The sequence below is a fragment of the Artemia sp. Qi Xiang Cuo genome, chromosome 6, assembly GCF_049724085.1.
Source record: "Artemia sp. Qi Xiang Cuo chromosome 6, ASM4972408v1, whole genome shotgun sequence".
Lineage (NCBI taxonomy): Eukaryota > Metazoa > Arthropoda > Branchiopoda > Anostraca > Artemiidae > Artemia > Artemia sp. Qi Xiang Cuo.
In genome coordinates, this window is record NC_142799.1 from 19,308,244 (window position 1) to 19,327,977 (window position 19,734).

At 38.6% G+C, this 19,734-nt stretch overlaps 1 protein-coding gene across 3 annotated transcripts in view; it reads left to right on the forward strand.

Annotated features, from left to right (window-relative positions):
- The window catches only part of fray (oxidative stress responsive kinase frayed), a 105,960-nt gene that overhangs the window by 13,418 nt on the left and 72,808 nt on the right, over positions 1–19,734 (forward strand). For 2 of the 3 annotated variants that reach the window (XM_089090522.1, XM_089090523.1), the window contains exon 1: positions 4,467–4,569. The exons of the other annotated variant lie outside the window; for it this stretch is intronic. In XM_089090522.1, coding sequence (XP_088946648.1) covers positions 4,530–4,569 — 40 coding nt within the window. In that variant the 5' untranslated portion in view covers positions 4,467–4,529. Of the gene's footprint in view, positions 1–4,466; positions 4,570–19,734 lie in introns of those variants that run through there. 3 annotated transcript variants of the gene reach the window in all.

Here is a 19,734-nt window from a genome sequence, read left to right on the forward strand (position 1 = left end):
CTGAAATTAAGGACCAACATTAAAACATAAAACGAACAGAAATTATTCCGTATATGAAAGGGGCTATCCCCTCTTCAACGCCTCGCTATTTACGCTAAAGTTTTGTATTGTTTTAAAAAATTAATTTGTGAGACAGAGTCAAACTTTAGTGTAAAGAACGCGATGTTGAGGAAGGGACAGCCCCTGTCATATACGGACTAAGTTCTGGTCGTTTTCAGTTTTAATGTCGCTCCTTACTGTCAGTTTAAAACAATTGTTTTTTTATTTAATTTCTGATCGTTTTTTAGTTAATGCAGCTTTTATTTGCATAAAAATTTTACTTTTCTGTTACTAAATGGATGTCTTTACAAATTAACTTACGTAACGAACTTCTATATTCGTATATTTTTCTTCTAGCAAAAAATACAAAGTTGTAGATTTTTGAAGATATAAGCTAGAAACCTCTGTAAAGGGGTTTTCTGATACCCTGAATCGGCCGTTGTGATTTTCATCAGAATTCTGTACCTTGTAGGGGATCTTTCCCCCCTCTTTAAAAAATCAAGTAAATTTTCTCAGGCTCGTAGCCTTTGATGAGTAATACTAAACTTAATAAAATTCATATATTTAGGATCAGCATTATAAACACATACTTTTGATACATTTATTGACATCAAAATTTCGTTTTTAAAAGTTTCGATTACTATTGAGCCGTATCGCTTGTTTTTTTATTGTTTTTTTTTTATTACGTATATGTTATTACTTATATGAAGGGGTTCTCCCCTTAGTCAATACCACGCACGTTAAGTTAAAAGTTAAAAAAAATTTTGATTCACAAACTCCTGAATCACAAAGGCCGTTTAATTAGAATAGATATCTCTTTTGAAAGCACTAAAAAAAACTGTAGCGTAAAGAGCGAGGTATTGACTTGGGGGAGAACCCCCTCACATACGTTATAATTTCTGTTCTTTTTAAGTTCTAATATTCCTTCTTACATTTCAGTTGAAAAAACTTGTTTTTTTTTATTTAACTTCTGATCGTTTCTTAAATAATGATTGGAAATCCGGAGCCCACGTCATTGAAATTTGCCTTACCCAAAATAAAAATCCTCCACGGAATTATTCTCCAGAGTAACCCCCTCCTCTAGCCCCCCCCTCCAGAAAACATACTTCCGGTAACTTGTTTTTTACTTTACACTTAACTATAAATAATGCTGTGAATTCAGGCGCCCACTTCATTTCAATTTCCCTTCCCCCATGAAAACTTCCATCATGGACAGATCCTTCCATATAGTCCCCGACCCTCTCCTTCCCCCACCTACCAGAAAAAATCCCCTCTGAAAAAGTTTGTATACTTCCGAATAACCAATACTATATGTTAACATTGAGTAAAGTTCATGACTTTCAGCCCTCCCCCTGGGGACTTTGGGGGATCAAGTCATCCTAAAAGACATTTTTATCATATTTTCGACCATGCTGAACAAAATGGCTATCTCAAAATTTTGATCGGGTGACTTTGGGAAAAAAATGAGCGTGGGAGGGGACCTAGTTGCCCTCCATTTTTTTTGGTCACTTAAAAAGGGCACTAGAACTTTTAATTTCAGTTCCAATGAACCGTCCTACGATATTCTAGGACCACTGGGTCGATACGATCACCCCTGGGGAAAAAAACAAAAAAAAACAAAAAAAAAACAAACAAATAAACACGCATCCGTTATATTTATTCTGGCAAAAAATGAAAAATTCCACATTTTTGTAGATAGGAGCTTGAAACCTCTACATTAGGGTTCTCTGATACTATGAATATGATGGTGTGATTTTCATTAAGGTTCTATAAATTTTAGGGGGTCTTTCCCCCTTTTTTTGAAAATCAACCAAATTTTCTCAGGCGCGTAACTTTTGATTAGTAGCACTAAACTTGACTGAAAATTATATATTTGAAATCAGCATTGAAATCTGATTCTTTTGATATATCTATTGGTATCAAAAACCCGTTTTCTAGAGTTTTGGTTACCATTGAGCCGGGTCGCTCCTTACTTACAGTTCGTTACCACGAACTGTTTGAAAAGGGAACTAGCCATTTAAATTTCCAATCGAATGAGGACTTTCTGAAGTTTTTACGGCAACGTTGTCTGTACAAAACCTTATATACCCCAAGGGCATAACTTACAACCCTTGCCCTGACGGCTGTTGGAGAGCTGTCATCCTCAAAGACATAATTTACAGAACTTAAAACCCCTTTGAATAAAATGGATGTCTAAAAAGTTTGATTGGATGTGTTTGGGTATAAGGTGAGCATGAGAGGGGGGTTAGTTGCGCTCAAATCACTTTTGTCTATTAAAAAGGGCACTAGCCCTTTGAATTTCCAGTCGAATGAGCCTTTTTTGAAGTTTCTACGACAACGCCTTCTCTAAAAACCTTACATGCCCCCAGGGTAAACTTAAAACCCTTGCTTTGAGGGTTGTGGGGGAGTGTCCTCCTTGAAAAAAATATTTTCTATCAGAAAATCAACTACGCTGAACAAAATGGCTATCTCAAAATTTTGATTGGATATGTTTTGGAGAATGATGGGTGAGGTGGGGGGCTAGTTTCCCTCCAATCACTTTCGACTTATAAAAAAGGGCACTATCCCTTTGAATTTCCAATCGAATTAGCCTTTTTTGAAGTTTCTACGACAACACCTTCTATAGAAACCTTATATGCCCCCAGGGCATAACTTAAAGCCCTTGCCCTGAGGGTTGCGGGGGAGTGTCCTCCTCAAAAACATATTTTCTGTCTGGAAATCAACTACACTGAACAAAATTACTATCACAAAATTTGGATTGAATGTGTTTAGATAAATGATGGCCGTGGGGGGGGGGCTATTTGAGCTCCAAACACATTCTACTATTAAAAAGGGTACTATCCCTTTGTGTTTCCAATCTAATGAGACTTTTTTTAAGTTTATAAGACAACGCTTTCTATAAAAACCGTATATGCCCCCAGGGCATAACTTAAAACACTGAGGGGGGTGGGGGAGTGTCATTCTCAAAAATATATTTTCTATCTGGAAATCAACTACGCTGAACAAAATGGCTATCTCAAAATTTTGATTGGATGACCTCGAAATGTAATCAAAATTCGATGCAGTATTTTTTTGTACTCTTTTCAAATATAAATCCACAATAAGTTGGTTGACATGACCAAGGACCTTGAATTGAGACTTTAAACATTTCTCTACGATGTTGTGGCTGCCTGCTAGTTTAGGATTTCAATTGGAGATGGAGGAGGAGGTAGGGGGTTGGAGACAGGAGTGCCTAGGCCCGCCTCAAGGTTTTTGCTTTCGCTTATATTTTGGAAAAATACCTTTTTGGAGTATTTTCATTGAAAATGTCCCGTTGAAAAAATTGAAAAGCACCAGCAAACTTGTCCCCCTCTAGATATTGAAGATGAGTTTTGACCCTTCCCCCTGCCTTCTTATTTTTCAATGGAATGACACCGCTAGTTTAGCCACTAGAGCTAATTTTTGATAGTCAGCAGACGGTTGTTTAACTTATTAAGGAGGCCAGAAGGGGAGTACACAATATGAAGGATTGTAAGTCAGGGAGATCATGATGTTATATTTTCAATGCTTCCCAGCCTTTTAACACTGAAAATGGCACCCAAATTATTATTTTTTGGTACCATGTGACATTTTATGATTGCGTTAAGTCGAACGTACAAAAAGCACGTACATATGAAAATAGTCTTTCAAATGAGACCTCAAACGGCTCTCGACGATGTTCCAATACCTCGCTAGTGACGAAAAAAAAGGAGAGGTATCAGTGCTTTCCATAAAACGAGTTATTTTGCTTGTTGCTCAAGAGGGGGGGCTGTAATTTTGAACTGTGAGTCTTTTGACTGTGCCAATTTCACTGGCGAAGCTGTCCCCAGTTGTTCAAAAATGGAGTGTCAGTAGGGCAGTGCCGTTCAAGGAAAATAAAATATGAGTAATACACTGCCCTGTTGACCCATGTTTTTGGAACACCTTAGCAGATTGTTTTTGGCGATTACCACATAAGTCTTATATGTCGTCATTTATTCTGTTTTTGTTTTGGGAATCCTGTTTTTGGCTGTTTACTTCTTTTTTTTAAGGTCAAGGATCTTGATAGTTCGAACTGGAATATGCGTACAAATAATTGCATTATGAAAATTTTTAACTAATTATTTAAAAAAAAGTATTTTATCTTTTCCTCTTACATATTGGGTTAAAATTTTTATTAATAGTTGATAACCTTTTTTTCATTATATTTTTACACGACTATACGTTTTAATTCTTTATGAAATAGAAAAAAGCTATTGTCTAAGAGTTGCTATGTAATCTTTTTTTGAAATTTCTAAACCTTTACATTGATGTTGCGAAAAGTTTTATGTCACTTATTTTTTTATTTTATTCATGTCCACGTTTTGTTCTTCCATACATGCTTTTAAAGGGGAGTAATTAGTTTTGGTTTAGTAGCTGGATAATCCAAAGTAAAATCCAAAATAAGTTCGCGTATACTAAAGTTAATTTTGACATAAACTTTAATTACCATAATGAGATTACCTGAACTCTTGTGCACTGATATTTATTGGCGTGAGTAGAAATTTCTTACATACTCTAGAACTTTTCCGTGATTTTAGATTTCATTATGACTGAAAGAGAAACAAAGGCGTAGCTTGGTTTCGATATACAAAAAGAGAGGGTTTATTTAGGGTTATGTCCTAGAAAGCCTTACATTCAAACAAATATAGCGTGGTTGTCATGCCCAAAACTTGTACCCGGGGGCGTAATTTCGGCAGAAACCGGGGGGGGGGGCAAAGGGGGAGCCTATTTTTACAATTCATTTGAATATGAATTTTAAAATGGAAAATGAGTCATATAGGACAATAAAGGCAAGGGTATACTAAAGAAAATGGATCTTTCTCTGTGGATGGTTGGATTTTTTAGGCTTATCTTGATTTTGACAAGATTTATAAGACGCCAAATTTCAGCTGGGGTCCGGAGGGGGGATCGCCCCCCTCCCTGTAGAAAATTACGCCACTAGCCGTATCTGACATTTGGATTTGTTGGAAATGTAGATACACAGCACCAATGCATAACTGAATAAGCATTGTCCGTTTAAACTTACTTTTTTTTAATCTTCCAGCATAATTTTGTACTTTCCAACGTCATTTCTTTTGAATTGCCGTTGCAACAGTGTATGTAATATTTCCTTTGTCTGCGAGGACGGGGGTTTAAGTCCTGGTGTCGCTGGCTATTTGGGGTGGAACAGGGCTCAGTTGCGTGATTCTGTAAGCTCAGCAAGAATCAAACCACCTCTAAATGGGTACCTGGAGATATATTGGGAAGGTAAACAGGAAGGATGTGCAAAAGCAAAGGATGACTGGTCCCCAGCCCCTCATTTCACTTCCTGGCTGAAGGGAGAAGAGAGCCTGATAAAATTGGAAATTCCATTAATCTTAAAGAAAACACTGAAATAATGTAACTCGTTTATGGGAATACTTTAAAAAACCCTCCCACCCGACGCATATACTGTATGCCCAATGAATGAATTACCACCCCCGACCAAATAAAAAGGAGAGCTTTAAATAGTGCATGAGTGAAGAAATGAAAATAACAGAATAATGTTAAGCCTAAGCCCAAAGAAAACACTATTACCCCCAATTGGGACTATATAAAGTCCAATACCCGATTATTTTTACCCAGTAATCTTAAATTTCTCGAGGTTTCAAAAATTTCATTTTGTAAACTTCAAGTCTTTTACATGTAATTAATTGAAAACGTTTCCCACAAATCAAGTTTTTCAAAGAAAAGTAAAGAGCTCCATTATGCAAAGAATGAGCAAAAATAAAATAATCTTCTAACCCTAACACTACCACAAATCACTATCAATAAATAAATTAAACTCCTTAAAGTTTAAGAATATTTGTTCCTTAAAGTTTTTATATTTTTTTATTCATGAAAGTAAAAAAAGTGAAAATATTTAAATTGTGTTTTTTTTTCAGTAAAGCAAATTATGTTCTGGTCTTGAGAAGGCATGAGAGTAACTAGCCCTACTCATGTTGATGTTTGCTCGTTTTCAGTTTGACTCGGCTATTTACTGTAATTTCTGTTCGTTTTACGTTTTATTTATTTATTGATAGTGATGTGTGGTAGTTTTACGCTTGGAAGATTATTTGATTTTATTTTTGCTCATTCTTTGCTTAATGACGCTCTTTATCTTTTCAGTTTTTCAAATAGTTCGTGGTAACGAACTGTAAGTAAGGAGCGACCCGGCTCAATAGTAATTGGAACTCTAAAAAATAGATGCATCAATAGAATTGGATTTGTATGCTGATTTCAAATATATAAGTTTCATCAAGTTTAGTCTTCCCTATCAAAAGTTACGAGCCTTAGAATATTTGCCTCATTTTCGAAAAAGGTTGAAACACCCCTTAAAAGTCATAGTCAAAAGTCAAATCACACCATCAGATTCAGCGTATCAGAGAACCCTACTCAGGGCCGTCACGTATCGGGGGGACGCCCCCTAATGTTTTTAGTCACTTAGTAAAAAAAGAAGCTGGTAAAATCGTGGCGATGTGCGTCACGATTCAATAAAGACCACAAAAATACTGACATGTCATCTACAGGAGTTTCGAACTTGGTCGGTAGACGCAGCAGCTCTATCGACTCCTGCCGTGATTTTACAGATAGAGCCACAATTTTCCATTTGGTTAAATACACAGCATTAAAATAGTGTCATGATATGAACCGAAATCTGAATCTCGGTTGGTAAATGCAGCTGTTTTACCGACTCGTACACTGAATTTACGTATTGTATTTGAAACGAACATTATTCAAATTTTTGACAATAACAGTCGGTAAAAATGACCAGCCAGTCGGTAAAATCTTTTGCTCCCCCTCCCTCTCCCCCGAACATGTAGGCTAGTAACTACCCTGACCCTACAGCAGAGTTTTCAACCTCCTATCTACAAAAATGTGAAATCTTGTATTTTTGCCAGAAGAAAGATCACGGATGCGTGTTTATTTGTTTCTTTTTTTCCGGGGGTGATGGTATTGACTCAGTGGTCCTAGAATGTTGCAAGAGGGCTAATTCAAACGGAAATTAAAAGTTCTACTGCCCTTTTTAATTGACAAAAAATTTGAGTGCAACTAGGCCCCCTCTCATGCTTATTTTTTCCCAAAGTCACCAGATCAAAATTTTGAGATAGCCATTTTGTTCAGCATAGTCGAAAAATTTAATATCTATCTCTTTGAGGACGACTTAATCCCCCACAGTCCCCGGGGGAAGGGCTGCAAATTGTGAACTTTGCCCATTGTTTACATATAGTCTTGGTTATTAGGAAGTATACAGACGTTTTTATAGGGGGCATTTTTTCTGGTGGGTGGGAGGGGGTTGCATGGAAGGATCTTTCCATGGAGGAATTTTCCATGGGAGAAAGAGAATTTTCCATGAAGGGGCGCCGGATTTCCCAATGTTATTTAAAAAACGATAAGAATTTAAATAAAAAACAGGTTTTTTCGACTGAAAGTAACGAGTAATATTAAAACTTAAAACGAACATAAATTATTACATATATGAGTGGGTTTGCCCCCTCGTCAATACCTACCTCTTTGCGCTAAAGTATTTTTAGTACTTTCAAAAGAGCTATTTATTCTAATTAAACGGCCTTTGTGATTCAGCGGTCATTCTTAAAAAAAATTGGGAAAAAATTCGAACTTTAGCGCAAAGAACAATTTCCAGACCTTTCAACTACGCTGAACAAAATGGCTATCTCAAAATCTGAACTAGATGTGTTTTGGGAATTTATGGGCGGGGGGTCCCCTCCAATCACTTTTGACTAATAAAAAGAGCAGTAGTACTTTAAAGCTCAAATCGAAATAGCCTTTTTCGAAGTTTCTACGACAAAAATGACCATCTTAAAATTTCTATCAGAAGTATTTCGGGAAAATACGAGGCTTTGGGGGGTATTCCCCCTCCGATCACTCTGGATCTTAAAAAGGACACTAGAACTTCTGATTGGCAATCCAATGAGCCCAGGTCGAAGTTTATATGATCTCCCTTTCAAGGGCCATACCCCGAGGGGTTAGGGGTTTTTACCCCCCCCCTGAAATGGGGGTGTGTATCGTAAAATAGTCACAAAAAATGATGTAAAAACAATGTTTTTCGTTTTTTTTGTTTTTTTTGTAGCCTCTCCCTCCACCGAAAAAATCTTTGAGTGACCCCCCCCCCTCCCCCGAAAAAAATCCGGGGTACGGCCGTGACACTTTTTATATAAATCTTAGACGCCCCCAGGGCATAACTTAAACCCGTGCCCTGAGGGCTATGGGGAGGGAGGTTGTCATCCTCAAAGACATAATTTCCGGACTTTTCAATTACATTGAACAAAATGGCTATCTTAAAATTTTGATTAGATATGTTAGGAGAAATAGCGGGCGTGGGAGGTGGGTTAGTTGCCCTCCGATCGTGTGCGACTATGAAAAAGGGCACTGGCTCTTTCAACTTCCAATCAAATGAGCTCTTTTTGAAGTTTCTACGACAACAAATGGCCATCTCAAAATTTCTATCAGATGCATTTCGGGAAAATACGAGGTGTTGGTGGGTATCCACCCTCCGATCACTCTGAATCTTAAGAAGGGCATTAGAACTTCTGATTAACAATCCAGTGAGCCAACTCGGAAGTTTTTACGATCATCCTTTGTATATAAACCTTATGTGCCTAAGCATAAGTTACAACCCTTGCCCCGAGGGTTGTGAAGGGTTTGTCATCCTCAAAGAAATATTTTCCGGAACTTTCAATTACGTTGAACGAAATGGCTATCTCAAAATTTGACTAGGATGTGTTTTGAGAAATGGTGGGCGTGTGAGGGAAGTTAGTTGCCCTCCAATCACTTTCGACTATTAAAAAGGGCACTAGCCCTTTTAATTCCCAATCGAATATGCTCTTTTCGAACTTTCTACGACAACAAATGGCCAACTCAAAATTAAAATCAGATGTATTTCGGGGAAATATGAGGTGTGGGGACAGGTATCCACCCTCTGATCACTCTCAATCTCGAAAAGGGCAATAAAACTTCTGGTTTGCAATCCAAAAAGTCCCTTCTGAAGTTAATACGATCACCCCTTCTATATAAACTTAATATTCCACCAGGTCCTAACTTACAAACCTTGCTCTGAGGGCTGCAGGGGGGCTTTATTCCTCAAATACATAATTTCCGGACCTTTAACAACGTTGAACAAAATGGCTGTCTCAAAATGTTTATTGGATAAGATTGGGGAAAGCGTGGGCGTGGGAGGGAGGGTTAGTTACACTCTAATCAATTTTGACTATGAAAAGGGTGACTAGCCCTTTCAATTTCCAATCGATTGAGCTCTTTTTGAAGTTTTTAAGACAACAAATGGCCATCTCAAAATTTCTATCAGAAGCATTTCGGTAAAACGCGAGGTGTGGGGGGGGGGGGTTCCACCCTCAGATCACTCTGAATCTCAAAAAGGGCACTAAAACTTCTATTAGCAATCCAATGAGCCCCCTCACAAGCTTATACGATCATCTCTTTGTATTAACCTTATATGCCCTCAGGGCATAACTTACAACCCTTACCCTGAGGGCTGTATGGGGGTTGTCATCCTCAAATACATAATTTCGGGACCTTTCAACTACGTTGAACAAAACGGATGTCTCAAAATTTTGATTGGATGTGTGGGGAAATGGTGGGCGTGGGAGGGGGGTTATTTGCCCTCCAATCGCTTTCGACTATTAAAAAAAGCACTAGTCCATTCAATTTCCAATTGAATGAGCTCTTTTTGAATTTTGTAAGACAAAAAATGGCCCTCTCAAAATTTCTATCAGATGAATTTCGGAAAAACACTAGGTGTGGGGGGTATCCACCCTCCAATCACTCTTTATCTCAAAAAGGACACTAAAACTTCGGATTAGAAATCCAATGAGCCCCTTCAAAGTTTATACGGTCACTTTCTGCATAAACCTTATATGCCCCCAGGGAATAATTTACAACCCTTGCGCCGAGGGTTGTAGGCGTGGGGGGGGGGGGTCATCCTCAAATACATAATTTTTGGACCTTTCAACTACGTTGAGAAAATGACCATCTCAAAATTTTGATTTGATGTGTTTTGGGAAATAGTGGGCATGGGAGAGGGGTTAGTTGCCCTCCAATTACTTTCGAGCATTAAAAAGGGCCCTAGTCCTTTAATTTCCAATCGAATGAGCCCTTTTCAAAGTTTCTACGCCAACTCCTTCGATACAAAGTGCCCTGGTCTAAAACCACAAAACCAAAAAAAAAATAATAATAATAATACATTTTGTGCCCACATCGCTTTTTACTTTCGAAGAAAGAAAATAGTCTTTCTGTGGTCACAACTAGTAAGACCGCAGAAAGACTATTTTTTGGTGGCAGTCCTGATAGTGACTATTACCTTAAATTACCTTAAATCGCACTTGCTAGCGATAGGACGAATCCTGTGTCCGCCAGCTTTGACAGTGACTATGACAGTGATGTAGAAGAGAAATGGCCTCAGTCCACAGAGAGTGGATAAGTTGATTTTCATTCACAATAACTATAGCTACATCCCGCAGTTGTAATATTCTTCTGATTTTTGCCTGAAGGATTTTTTTTTTTTTTGCAATAACATTTGACGTTAAATTTTGTGATACGGTATCTGAAGTTTTGTATATAGGAATTTTCGACGAATAAAATTACTACTAATTTTGATAATTAATTCTGTTAGGAATACATAGCTGTTAGATATTTCAACTATTCTGCAAGGGTTCTGAAATACCACAGCCATTTCATTTCTACCATATTTTTACTTCTCTTGATGGACCAGCGTCCAGCGAGTGACTCGTGAAGTTTCTAACTCGTGAAGTTGAATAGGCTCAAATCTGTTGTAAATTAAAAAGGGGATTTGAGAAACCTTGATTAAAGAATAAATGTTTCCAGTCAACAATGATCGCGTTGGCCTTCCTTTATAGATGCGACGCCGGGGACTAGTAGTAATTGTAGTAGCAATGTTAGCATACAAATATTCCCTTTTTTTATCATGTCTCTTATCATTTCCTGAAAGTTCCAAATTGATATACCCAGTCATTCATGAGTTACGTCCTTTTGACAATCCATAAACACATAACATGTTTTGATTTAATTCAGCACTCTCTTCAAGATTTTCTGAAAGGCTCACTTGTTTTGCCTTAGTCGTTTGGGAAAATGAATACCTTTTTCAGTGACAGTGTGTTTGGGAAAATGGTGGGCGTGGGAGGTTTGTTAGTTGCCCTCTACTCACTTTCGACTATTAAAAAGGATACTAGGGCACCCCTTCTATATAAGCCTTATTTTACCCCCAGGGCATAACTTACAACCCTTGCCCTGAGGGCTGTAGGAGGGTTGTCATCCTCAAATACATAATTTCCGGACCCTTCAACTCCGTTGAACAAAATGGATGTCTAAAAATTTTGATTAGATGTGTTTGGGGAAATGATGGGCGTGGGAGGGGGGTTAGTTGTCCTTCAATCACATTCGACTATTAAAATGGTCACTAGCCCTTTCAACTTCCAATCGAATGAACCTGTTTAGAAGTTTATACGACAACAAATGGCCATTTCAAAATTTCTATCGGATTCATTTCAGAACAATAGAGATGTGGGGGTGTCCGACCTTCATTCCCTTTTAATCTTAGATAGGGCACTAGAAATTCTGATAAACAATCAATTGAGCCCCCTCCGAAGTTTCTACGACCACCCTTCTATACAAACATTTTATGCCCCTAGGGAATAACTTACAACCTTTGCCCTGAGGGCTGTGGGGGTTTGTCCTCCTCAAAGACATATTAACCAGAACTTTTAACTATGCTTAAGAATTAGTTCTCGCAACATGTTTATGGGATGTGCGTGGGGGACTGGGGAGCGTAAGTTGGGGGGGGGGGGTTAGTTGCCCTCTAATAACTTTCGACTATTCAAAGGGGCATTAGCCCCTTCAATTTACAATCTTATATGTCATTTTAGAAGTTCCTACGACAACAAATGGCCATATCAAAATTTGTATCAGATACAGGTCGGGAAAAAAGAGGTGTGGGGGGCAGTCACCCTTCAAGCACTCTGAATCTTAAAGAGGGCACTAGAAGTTGTGATTACCAATCCAAAGAGCCCCCTCCAAAGTTCCTACGATCACCCTGTCTATATAAACCTTAACTGACCCCAGGGCAGAACTTACACCCCGTGTCTTGAGGGCGCAGCGGGGGGAGGGTTTGTCATCCTCAAAGATATGATCTCTGGATCTTTCAACACTGTTGGACCAAATGGCCCTCTCAAAATGTTGATTGAATGTGTTTGGGGAAACGGTGGGCGTGGGAGAGAGGTTAGTTACCCTACACTCACTTTCAACTGTTAAAAAGGGCACTAGTCCTCTCAATTTCCAGCAATCGAATGAGCCCTTTTCAAAGTTTCTATGAAGATCCTTTCGATACGAAGTGCCCTGGTCTAAACAAAAAAGAAAATAAATAATACATTGTGGCCACATCGCTCTTTACTTAGGCAACGCTATTGCGCTACCTATGATTTTTCGGAGTTTATAAACCACGTCATGTCCATCCGAAGAATCTTTCTCCCAAATGAATTTATGCGTATATCCAACATCTTCAAACGTTTTTTCCAAGCTTCAATGATTTTACATTTATTCTTGAGCTGTTTTTCATCTTTGACATGCATTGTTATATGGTTTTTAGCACCTTCTGTAACATCTTTTTTACTTATAAGTTACATTCTTCTACATATTCTTTTAAAATAAGTGGTGATTTTCTGTGAACCTCCTCGAAAGTAAAAAGCTTTCATTTACTATATAATTGACAGTGTTGGCAATACAAGAGCTAAATCGTTTATTGGAACCTGTTTATACGTGTATATTACTATATCAATGGTGTAAAACCAGATATCAAGCCGGGCCGGTTCAGAAGATACAGATGTGGACTTCCAATCTTGGCTTATGGGTTCAAGCCCAACATCAGTTGTAGTTTTTTATCGCACGAATAGGGAATTAAGTTGAAGTTTTATTTTTGGAGATGGTGGGTCATGGCAACTTCAAATTATGTACTGGGGGGAACAGTTTTTCTTTGATCTGCACAAAAGAGCATAGCCTAAAATTTTTTGATCGTTTTCCAGCATCCTGTCATCCAACAGAATGCACTTCTAGTTTGTAGATAAAAAAAAAAATTTCATACATCTTCTTTTCCGTAAAGACAAAAAAAAGGTCCTTTGAGCACTGTTTGCAGCTAAGAAACCTAGGACTGTAGCTAAGAATATTAGTGAAAAAGCTTTATTTTTAATAGAAAGGAGAAAGGGCTTGCACAAGCATTATCTGAGTGATAGATCATATAAAAACAAACGAATGTAAAGAAAGTGGAAACAGCATTAAAATATGAACTAAGGAGGTGTGAAGCGGAGGCCATGGATTAAGTTGCCGAGGATCTGGAAGATGCAGCTAGATGGCATAATAGTAAAATATTGTACTGGCATGTTAATAAATTGAGAGTAAGTAGTCAATTCTGACTTGGCCCAGTTAAAGATAGGAATGGGGACACAATTTGTGATGAGGAAAGAATTAAATAGAGATGGGCAGTACATTTTTATAATGTGCTAAGCCCAGGTAGAATTGCAGTAATATATATCGAGGAAAATGGAAAACTCCTTAATACCTTGTAAGGGAAGTACAATTTGTTTTGTGAGGAAGAATTATCGACCGCTCTAAAAGAATTAAAATATAATAAGGCACCAGGTACGGAAAGTGTGGTAAATGAGTTTCTTAAATATGGTGGCTCTGCTGTTAGAAATAAGCTAATAAAGATTATGAATATGATTTTTGAAAAAGGGGAAGTACCTAACGATTTTAGGAAAACTTTAATTAAGCCACTTTATAAGAAAGGCGATAAAACTGAGTGCGGTAATTATCGATGCATTAGTCTTGTCTCTGTAGGTAGAAAATTACTAAGTAATATGATACTTTTTAGACTGACAGATGCCGTAGACAATGTTTTAAGAGAAGAACAGTGCGGTTTTAGAAAAGATAGAGGATATGCCGACCAAATTTTCACTCTTAGGTTAATAATTGAGGTGTGCCTGATTTGTCAAACAGCTTTGGTCCTCAGTTTTATAGATTATGAGCAAGCGTTTGATTCTGTTGATAGAACAGCTTTAGTAAAGGTTTTATCCTTGTATGGTAGACCAGGCAAATACATTAAAGTGATTAGTGCTATGTACGAGAATAACACTGCTGCAATTAAGATATGAAATGATTTTAGAAGCTGGTTTTGTATTAAATCAGGAGTTAAGCAGAGTTGTGGTCTATCCCCCCTTTAAATGGATGATTTTGATGGACTTTGTCTTAAGGAGCACAGGAAAGGCAATGGGAGACCATGGAATCAAATGGGGAGGAAAATGTTTCCTGGACTTAGATTATGCTGATGATTTAAGCATCCTAGATGAAAGTGTGAGCAAAATGAATGAACTTTTAGAGATTTTGCGAGTTCAGGGTGCTAGAATAGGTTTGAAAATTAATGTTAAGAAGACTAAGTCACTAAGGCTCGGAATAAGTGAAGATGAAAAGGTGACGTTGGGTAATGAAAAGATTGATCAGGTGGGAGCTTCACTTACCTTGGTAGTATCATAGGCAGCGCAATCGCGCTGCCTAAGTAAAGAACGATGTTGGCACAATGTATTATTTTATTTGGGGGGGGGGGGGGTAGACGAGGGCACTTCGTATCGAAGGAATTGTCGTAGAAACTTCGAAAAGGGCTCATTCGATTGAAAATTGGAGTGGCCAGTGCCCTTTAAATAGTCGAAAGTGATTGGAAGGCAACTAACATCCCTTCCACGCCCACCATTTCCCAAAACCTATCCAATCAAAATTTGAGATAGCAATTTTGTTCAGCGTAGTTGATTTCCAAATAGAAATTATGTTTTTGAGGAGAACACTCCCTCACAGCGCTCAGGGCAAGGATTGTAACTTATGCCCTGGGGAGCATATAAGATGTTTATAATGTTGTCGTAGAAACTTCAAAAAGGGCTCATTCGCTTGGAAAGTCAAAGGTCTAGTGCTCTTCTTAATAGTCGAAAGTGATTGGAGGGCAACTAACCCCCTCTAACGCCCACCTATTTCCCCCACCCCTCCAATCAAAATTGTGAGATAGCCATTTTGTTAAACATAATTGACCGCTATGACCCTTTGGTTTTCGAGGATGTCCACCCCCCCCCCCCACAGCCCTCCGGGCCAGGGTTTTAAGTTCTTACCGGGGGGCCGATAAGGTTTTCATAGAAAGTGTTGTCGTAAAAACTTCTGAAATTGAAATTGCTAGTGCCCTTTTTAATAGTCGACAGTTATTGGACGGCAACTAACACCCCTTCCACGCCCACCAGTTATCCAAACACATTCAATCATAATTTGAGACAGCCATTTTGTTCAACGTAGTTGAGAGTTCTAGACATTAAGTCTTTGAGCATGATAACCCCCTCAGAGGCCTCAGGGCAAGGGTTATAAATTACACCCTGGGGACATATACGGTTTTTATTGAAAGCTCTGTCGTAGAAACTTGAAAAAGGGTGCATTCGATTGGAAATTCAAAGGGCTGGTTCGCTTCTCAATAGACAAAAGTGATTGGACGGTAACCAACCCCCCTCTCACGCCCCCCTGTTCCCCAAACACATACAATCAAAACGTTTATTTAGCCATTTTGTTCAACGCAGTTAAAAGCTTTGTAAATTAGGTCTGTAAGGATGACACCCCCCCCCACAGCCAACAGGGCAAGGGGAGTAAGTTATGCTTTGGGGGAAAATAAGGTTCTTATAGAAAACGTTATAATAGAAACTTTATCGTAGATAACTAAAACCCCTTCCACGTCTACATTTTGTTCACAAACATACAATCAAAACTTGGAGATAGCCAGTTTTTTCAACGCAGTTTCAAGTTCTGGAAATGAGGTGTTTGAGGATGACAACCCCCCACAGCCCTCAGGACAAGGGTTATAAGTTATGCCCTGGGGGCATATCAGGTTTTTTATAGAAATTGTTGTCGTAAACTTTAGAAAGAGTTAATTCGATTGAAAATTGAAAGTGCTAGTGCCCTTTTTAATACTTGAAAGGGAGGGCAACTAACCCTCCTCTCACGATCACCATTTCCTCAGACAGATCCAATCAAAATTTTGAGATATTTATTTTGTTAAACGTAGTTAAAAGTTCTAGAAATTAGGTCTTTTAGAATGACAACCCCCTCAGAGCCCTCAGGGCAAGGGTTGTAGATTTTTGAAAAAGGGGAAGTACCTAACGATTTTAGGAAAACTTTAATTAAGCCACTTTATAAGAAAGGCGATAAAACTGAGTGCGGTAATTATCGATGCATTAGTCTTGTCTCTGTAGGTAGAAAATTACTAAGTAATATGATACTTTTCAGACTGAGAGATGCCGTAGACAATGTTTTAAGAGAAGAACAGTGCGGTTTTAGAAAAGATAGAGGATATGCCGACCAAATTTTCACTCTTAGGTTAATAATTGAGGTGTGCCTGATTTGTCAAACAGCTTTGGTCCTCAGTTTTATAGATTATGAGCAAGCGTTTGATTCTGTTGATAGAACAGCTTTAGTAAAGGTTTTATCCTTGTATGGTAGACCAGGCAAATACATTAAAGTGATTAGTGCTATGTACGAGAATAACACTGCTGCAATTAAGATATGAAATGATTTTAGAAGCTGGTTTTGGATTAAATCAGGAGTTAAGCAGGGTTGTGGTCTATCCCCCTTTATATGGATCATTTTGATGGACTTTGTTTTAAGGAGCACAGGAAAGGCAATGGGAGACCATGGAATCAAATGGGGAGGAAAATGTCTCCTGGACTTAGATTATGCTGATGATTTAAGCATCCTAGATGAAAGTGTGAGCAAAATGAATGAAATTTTAGAGATTTTGCGAGTTTAGGGTGCTAGAATAGGTTTGAAAAATAATGTTTAGAAGACTAAGTCACTAAGGATAGGAACAAGTGAATATGAAAAGGTGACGTTGGGTAATGAAAAGATTGATCAGGTGGACAGCTTCACTTACCATGGTAGTATCATAGGCAGCGCAATCGCGCTGTCTAAGTAAAGAACAATGTTGGCAAAATGTATTATTTTATTTGGGGGGGGGGGGTAGACGAGGGCACTTCGTATCGAAGGAATTGTCGTAGAAACTTCGAAAAGGGCTCATTCGATTGAAAATTGGAGTGGCCAGTGCCCTTTAAATAGTCGAAAGTGATTGGAAGGCAACTAACATCCCTTCCAGGCCCACCATTTCCGAAAACCTATCCAATCAAAATTTGAGATAGCTATTTTGTTCAGCATAGTTGATTTCCATATATAAATTATGTTTTTGAGGAGAACACTCACTCACAACCCTCAGGGCAAGGATTGTAACTTATGCCCTGGGGGGCATATAAGATGTTTATAGTGTTGTCGTAGAAACTTCAAAAAGGGCTCATTCGCTTGAATATTCAAAGGACTAGTGCTCTTCTTAATAGTCGAAAGTGATTGGAGGGCAACTAACCCCCTCTAACGCCCACCTTTTCCCCAAACACCTCCAATCAAAATTTTGAGATAGCCATTTTGTTACACGTAATTGAAAGTTCTGAAAATTAGGTCTTTGAGGATGACCACCCCCCCCACAGTCCACAGGGCAAGGGTTAAAAGCTATGCCCTGGGGGCATATAAGGTTCTTATAGAAATTGTTGTCGCAGAAACTTCGGAACTTGAAATGGCTAGTGCCCTTTTTAATAGTCGACAGTTATTGGAAGGCAACTAACACCCCTTCCACGCCCACCATTTATCCAAACACATTCAATCAAAATTTTGAGACAGCCATTTTGTTCAACGTAGTTGAAAGGTCTAGAAATTAAGTCTTTGAGGATGATAACCCCCTCAGAGGCCTCAGGGCAAGGGTTATAAATTACACCCGGGGGACATATAAGTTTTTTGTTGAAAGCTCTGTCGTAGAAACTTGAAAAAGGGCGCATTCGATTGGAAATTCAAAGGGCTAGTGCCCTTTTTAATAGTCAAAAGGAATTGGAGGGTAACCCACCCACCTCTCACGTCCACTTGGTCCTCAAACACCTCAAATCAAAACTTTTAGAGAGACATATTGTTCAACGCAGCTGACAGATTTGGAAATTTAGGTTTGTAAGGGTGACACCCCCCCCCCACAGCCACCAGGGCAAGGGTTGTACGTTATGCTTTGGGGGAATATAAGGTTCTTATAGAAAACGTTATCATAGAAACGTTATCGTAGATAACTAACCCCCCTTCCCCGTCTACCTTTTGTTCACACACACACACTCAACATTTGGAGATAGCCTTTTTTTTCAACTTAGTTGAATGTTCTTTATATTATGTGTTTGAGAATGACAACCCCCCACAGCCCTCAGGGCACGGGGTGGACGTTAAGCCCGGGGGGCATATGAGGTTTTTTATAGAAAGTGTTGTCGTAAACTTTAGAAAGAGTTAATTCGATTGAAAATTGAAAGTGCTAGTGCCCTTTTTAATACTTGAAAGGGAGGGCAACTAACCCTCCTCTCACGATCACCATTTCCTCAGACAGATCAAATCAAAATTTTGAGATATTTATTTTGTTAAACGTAGTTAAAAGTTCTGGAAATTATGTCTTTGAGAATGACAACCCCCTCAGAGCCCTCAGGGCAAGGGTTGTAAGTTATACCCAGGGGCCATATTAGTTTATATAGAAAGTGTTGTCGTAGAAAGTTAATAAAGGGCTCAATTGCTTGGAAATTGAAAGGTCCAGTGCCCTGTTTAATAGCCCAAAATGAATGGAGAACAAATTTCCCCAAACACATCCAATCAAAATTTTGAGATAGCTCTTTTGTTCAGCGTAGTTGAAAATTCTGGATATTATGTCTTTGAGGATGATAACCCACCCCCCCCCCCCATACACCCCAGGGCCAGGGTTGTAAATTATAACCTGGGGGAATATTTGTTTTTTTATATAGTGGTTTAATATAAAAATAGAAAGTATAGTTCCCATTTTAAAATTCAAAAAGGATTGGAGGAAAACTAACACCCCTCCCACGCCCACCATTTCCCCAAACACATCCGATAAAAATTTGTGATAGCCCGTTTGTTCAATGTATTTGAAAAGTTTGAACTTAGAGTCGTTGAGGATGACACTCCTCCTACAGCCCTCCGCGTACGGGCTGTAAGTTATGACCTGGGGGCCTGTAAGGTTTTATAGAAAGTATTATCGTAAAAACTTCTAGAGGGGCTTATTCGATTGGAAACTAAAAGTCCTAGTGCGCTATTTAATAGTCGAAAGTGATTGGAGGGCATCTAACGCCCTTCTCAAGCCTACCATGTCCCCAAACACGTCCAATCAAAATTTTGAGATAGACATTTTGTTCAACGTAGTTAAAAGTTCTGGAAATTGGTTCTTTGCCAGCGTTGTCCCGGAAGCCTCAAAAAGGGCTCATTGGATAATAAATTGAGAAATCTACTTTCCTTAGTAACAGTTTGACGTAGTCGTTATGCTAGTGCCCCCCCACGCCCCTCCTCTCCCTCAACGTATCCGATTCATAGTTCGCTGTAGCCTTTTTGTAGACAGGAGTTACAAGTCTCAGAAATTATGCTTTAGAGTAGGGCAACCCCAAACAGCACTCAGGGCTAAGGTTGTAAGTTATGCCCTGGGGTCATATAATGTCATATAAAATGTGTTGTTTTAAAAAATTA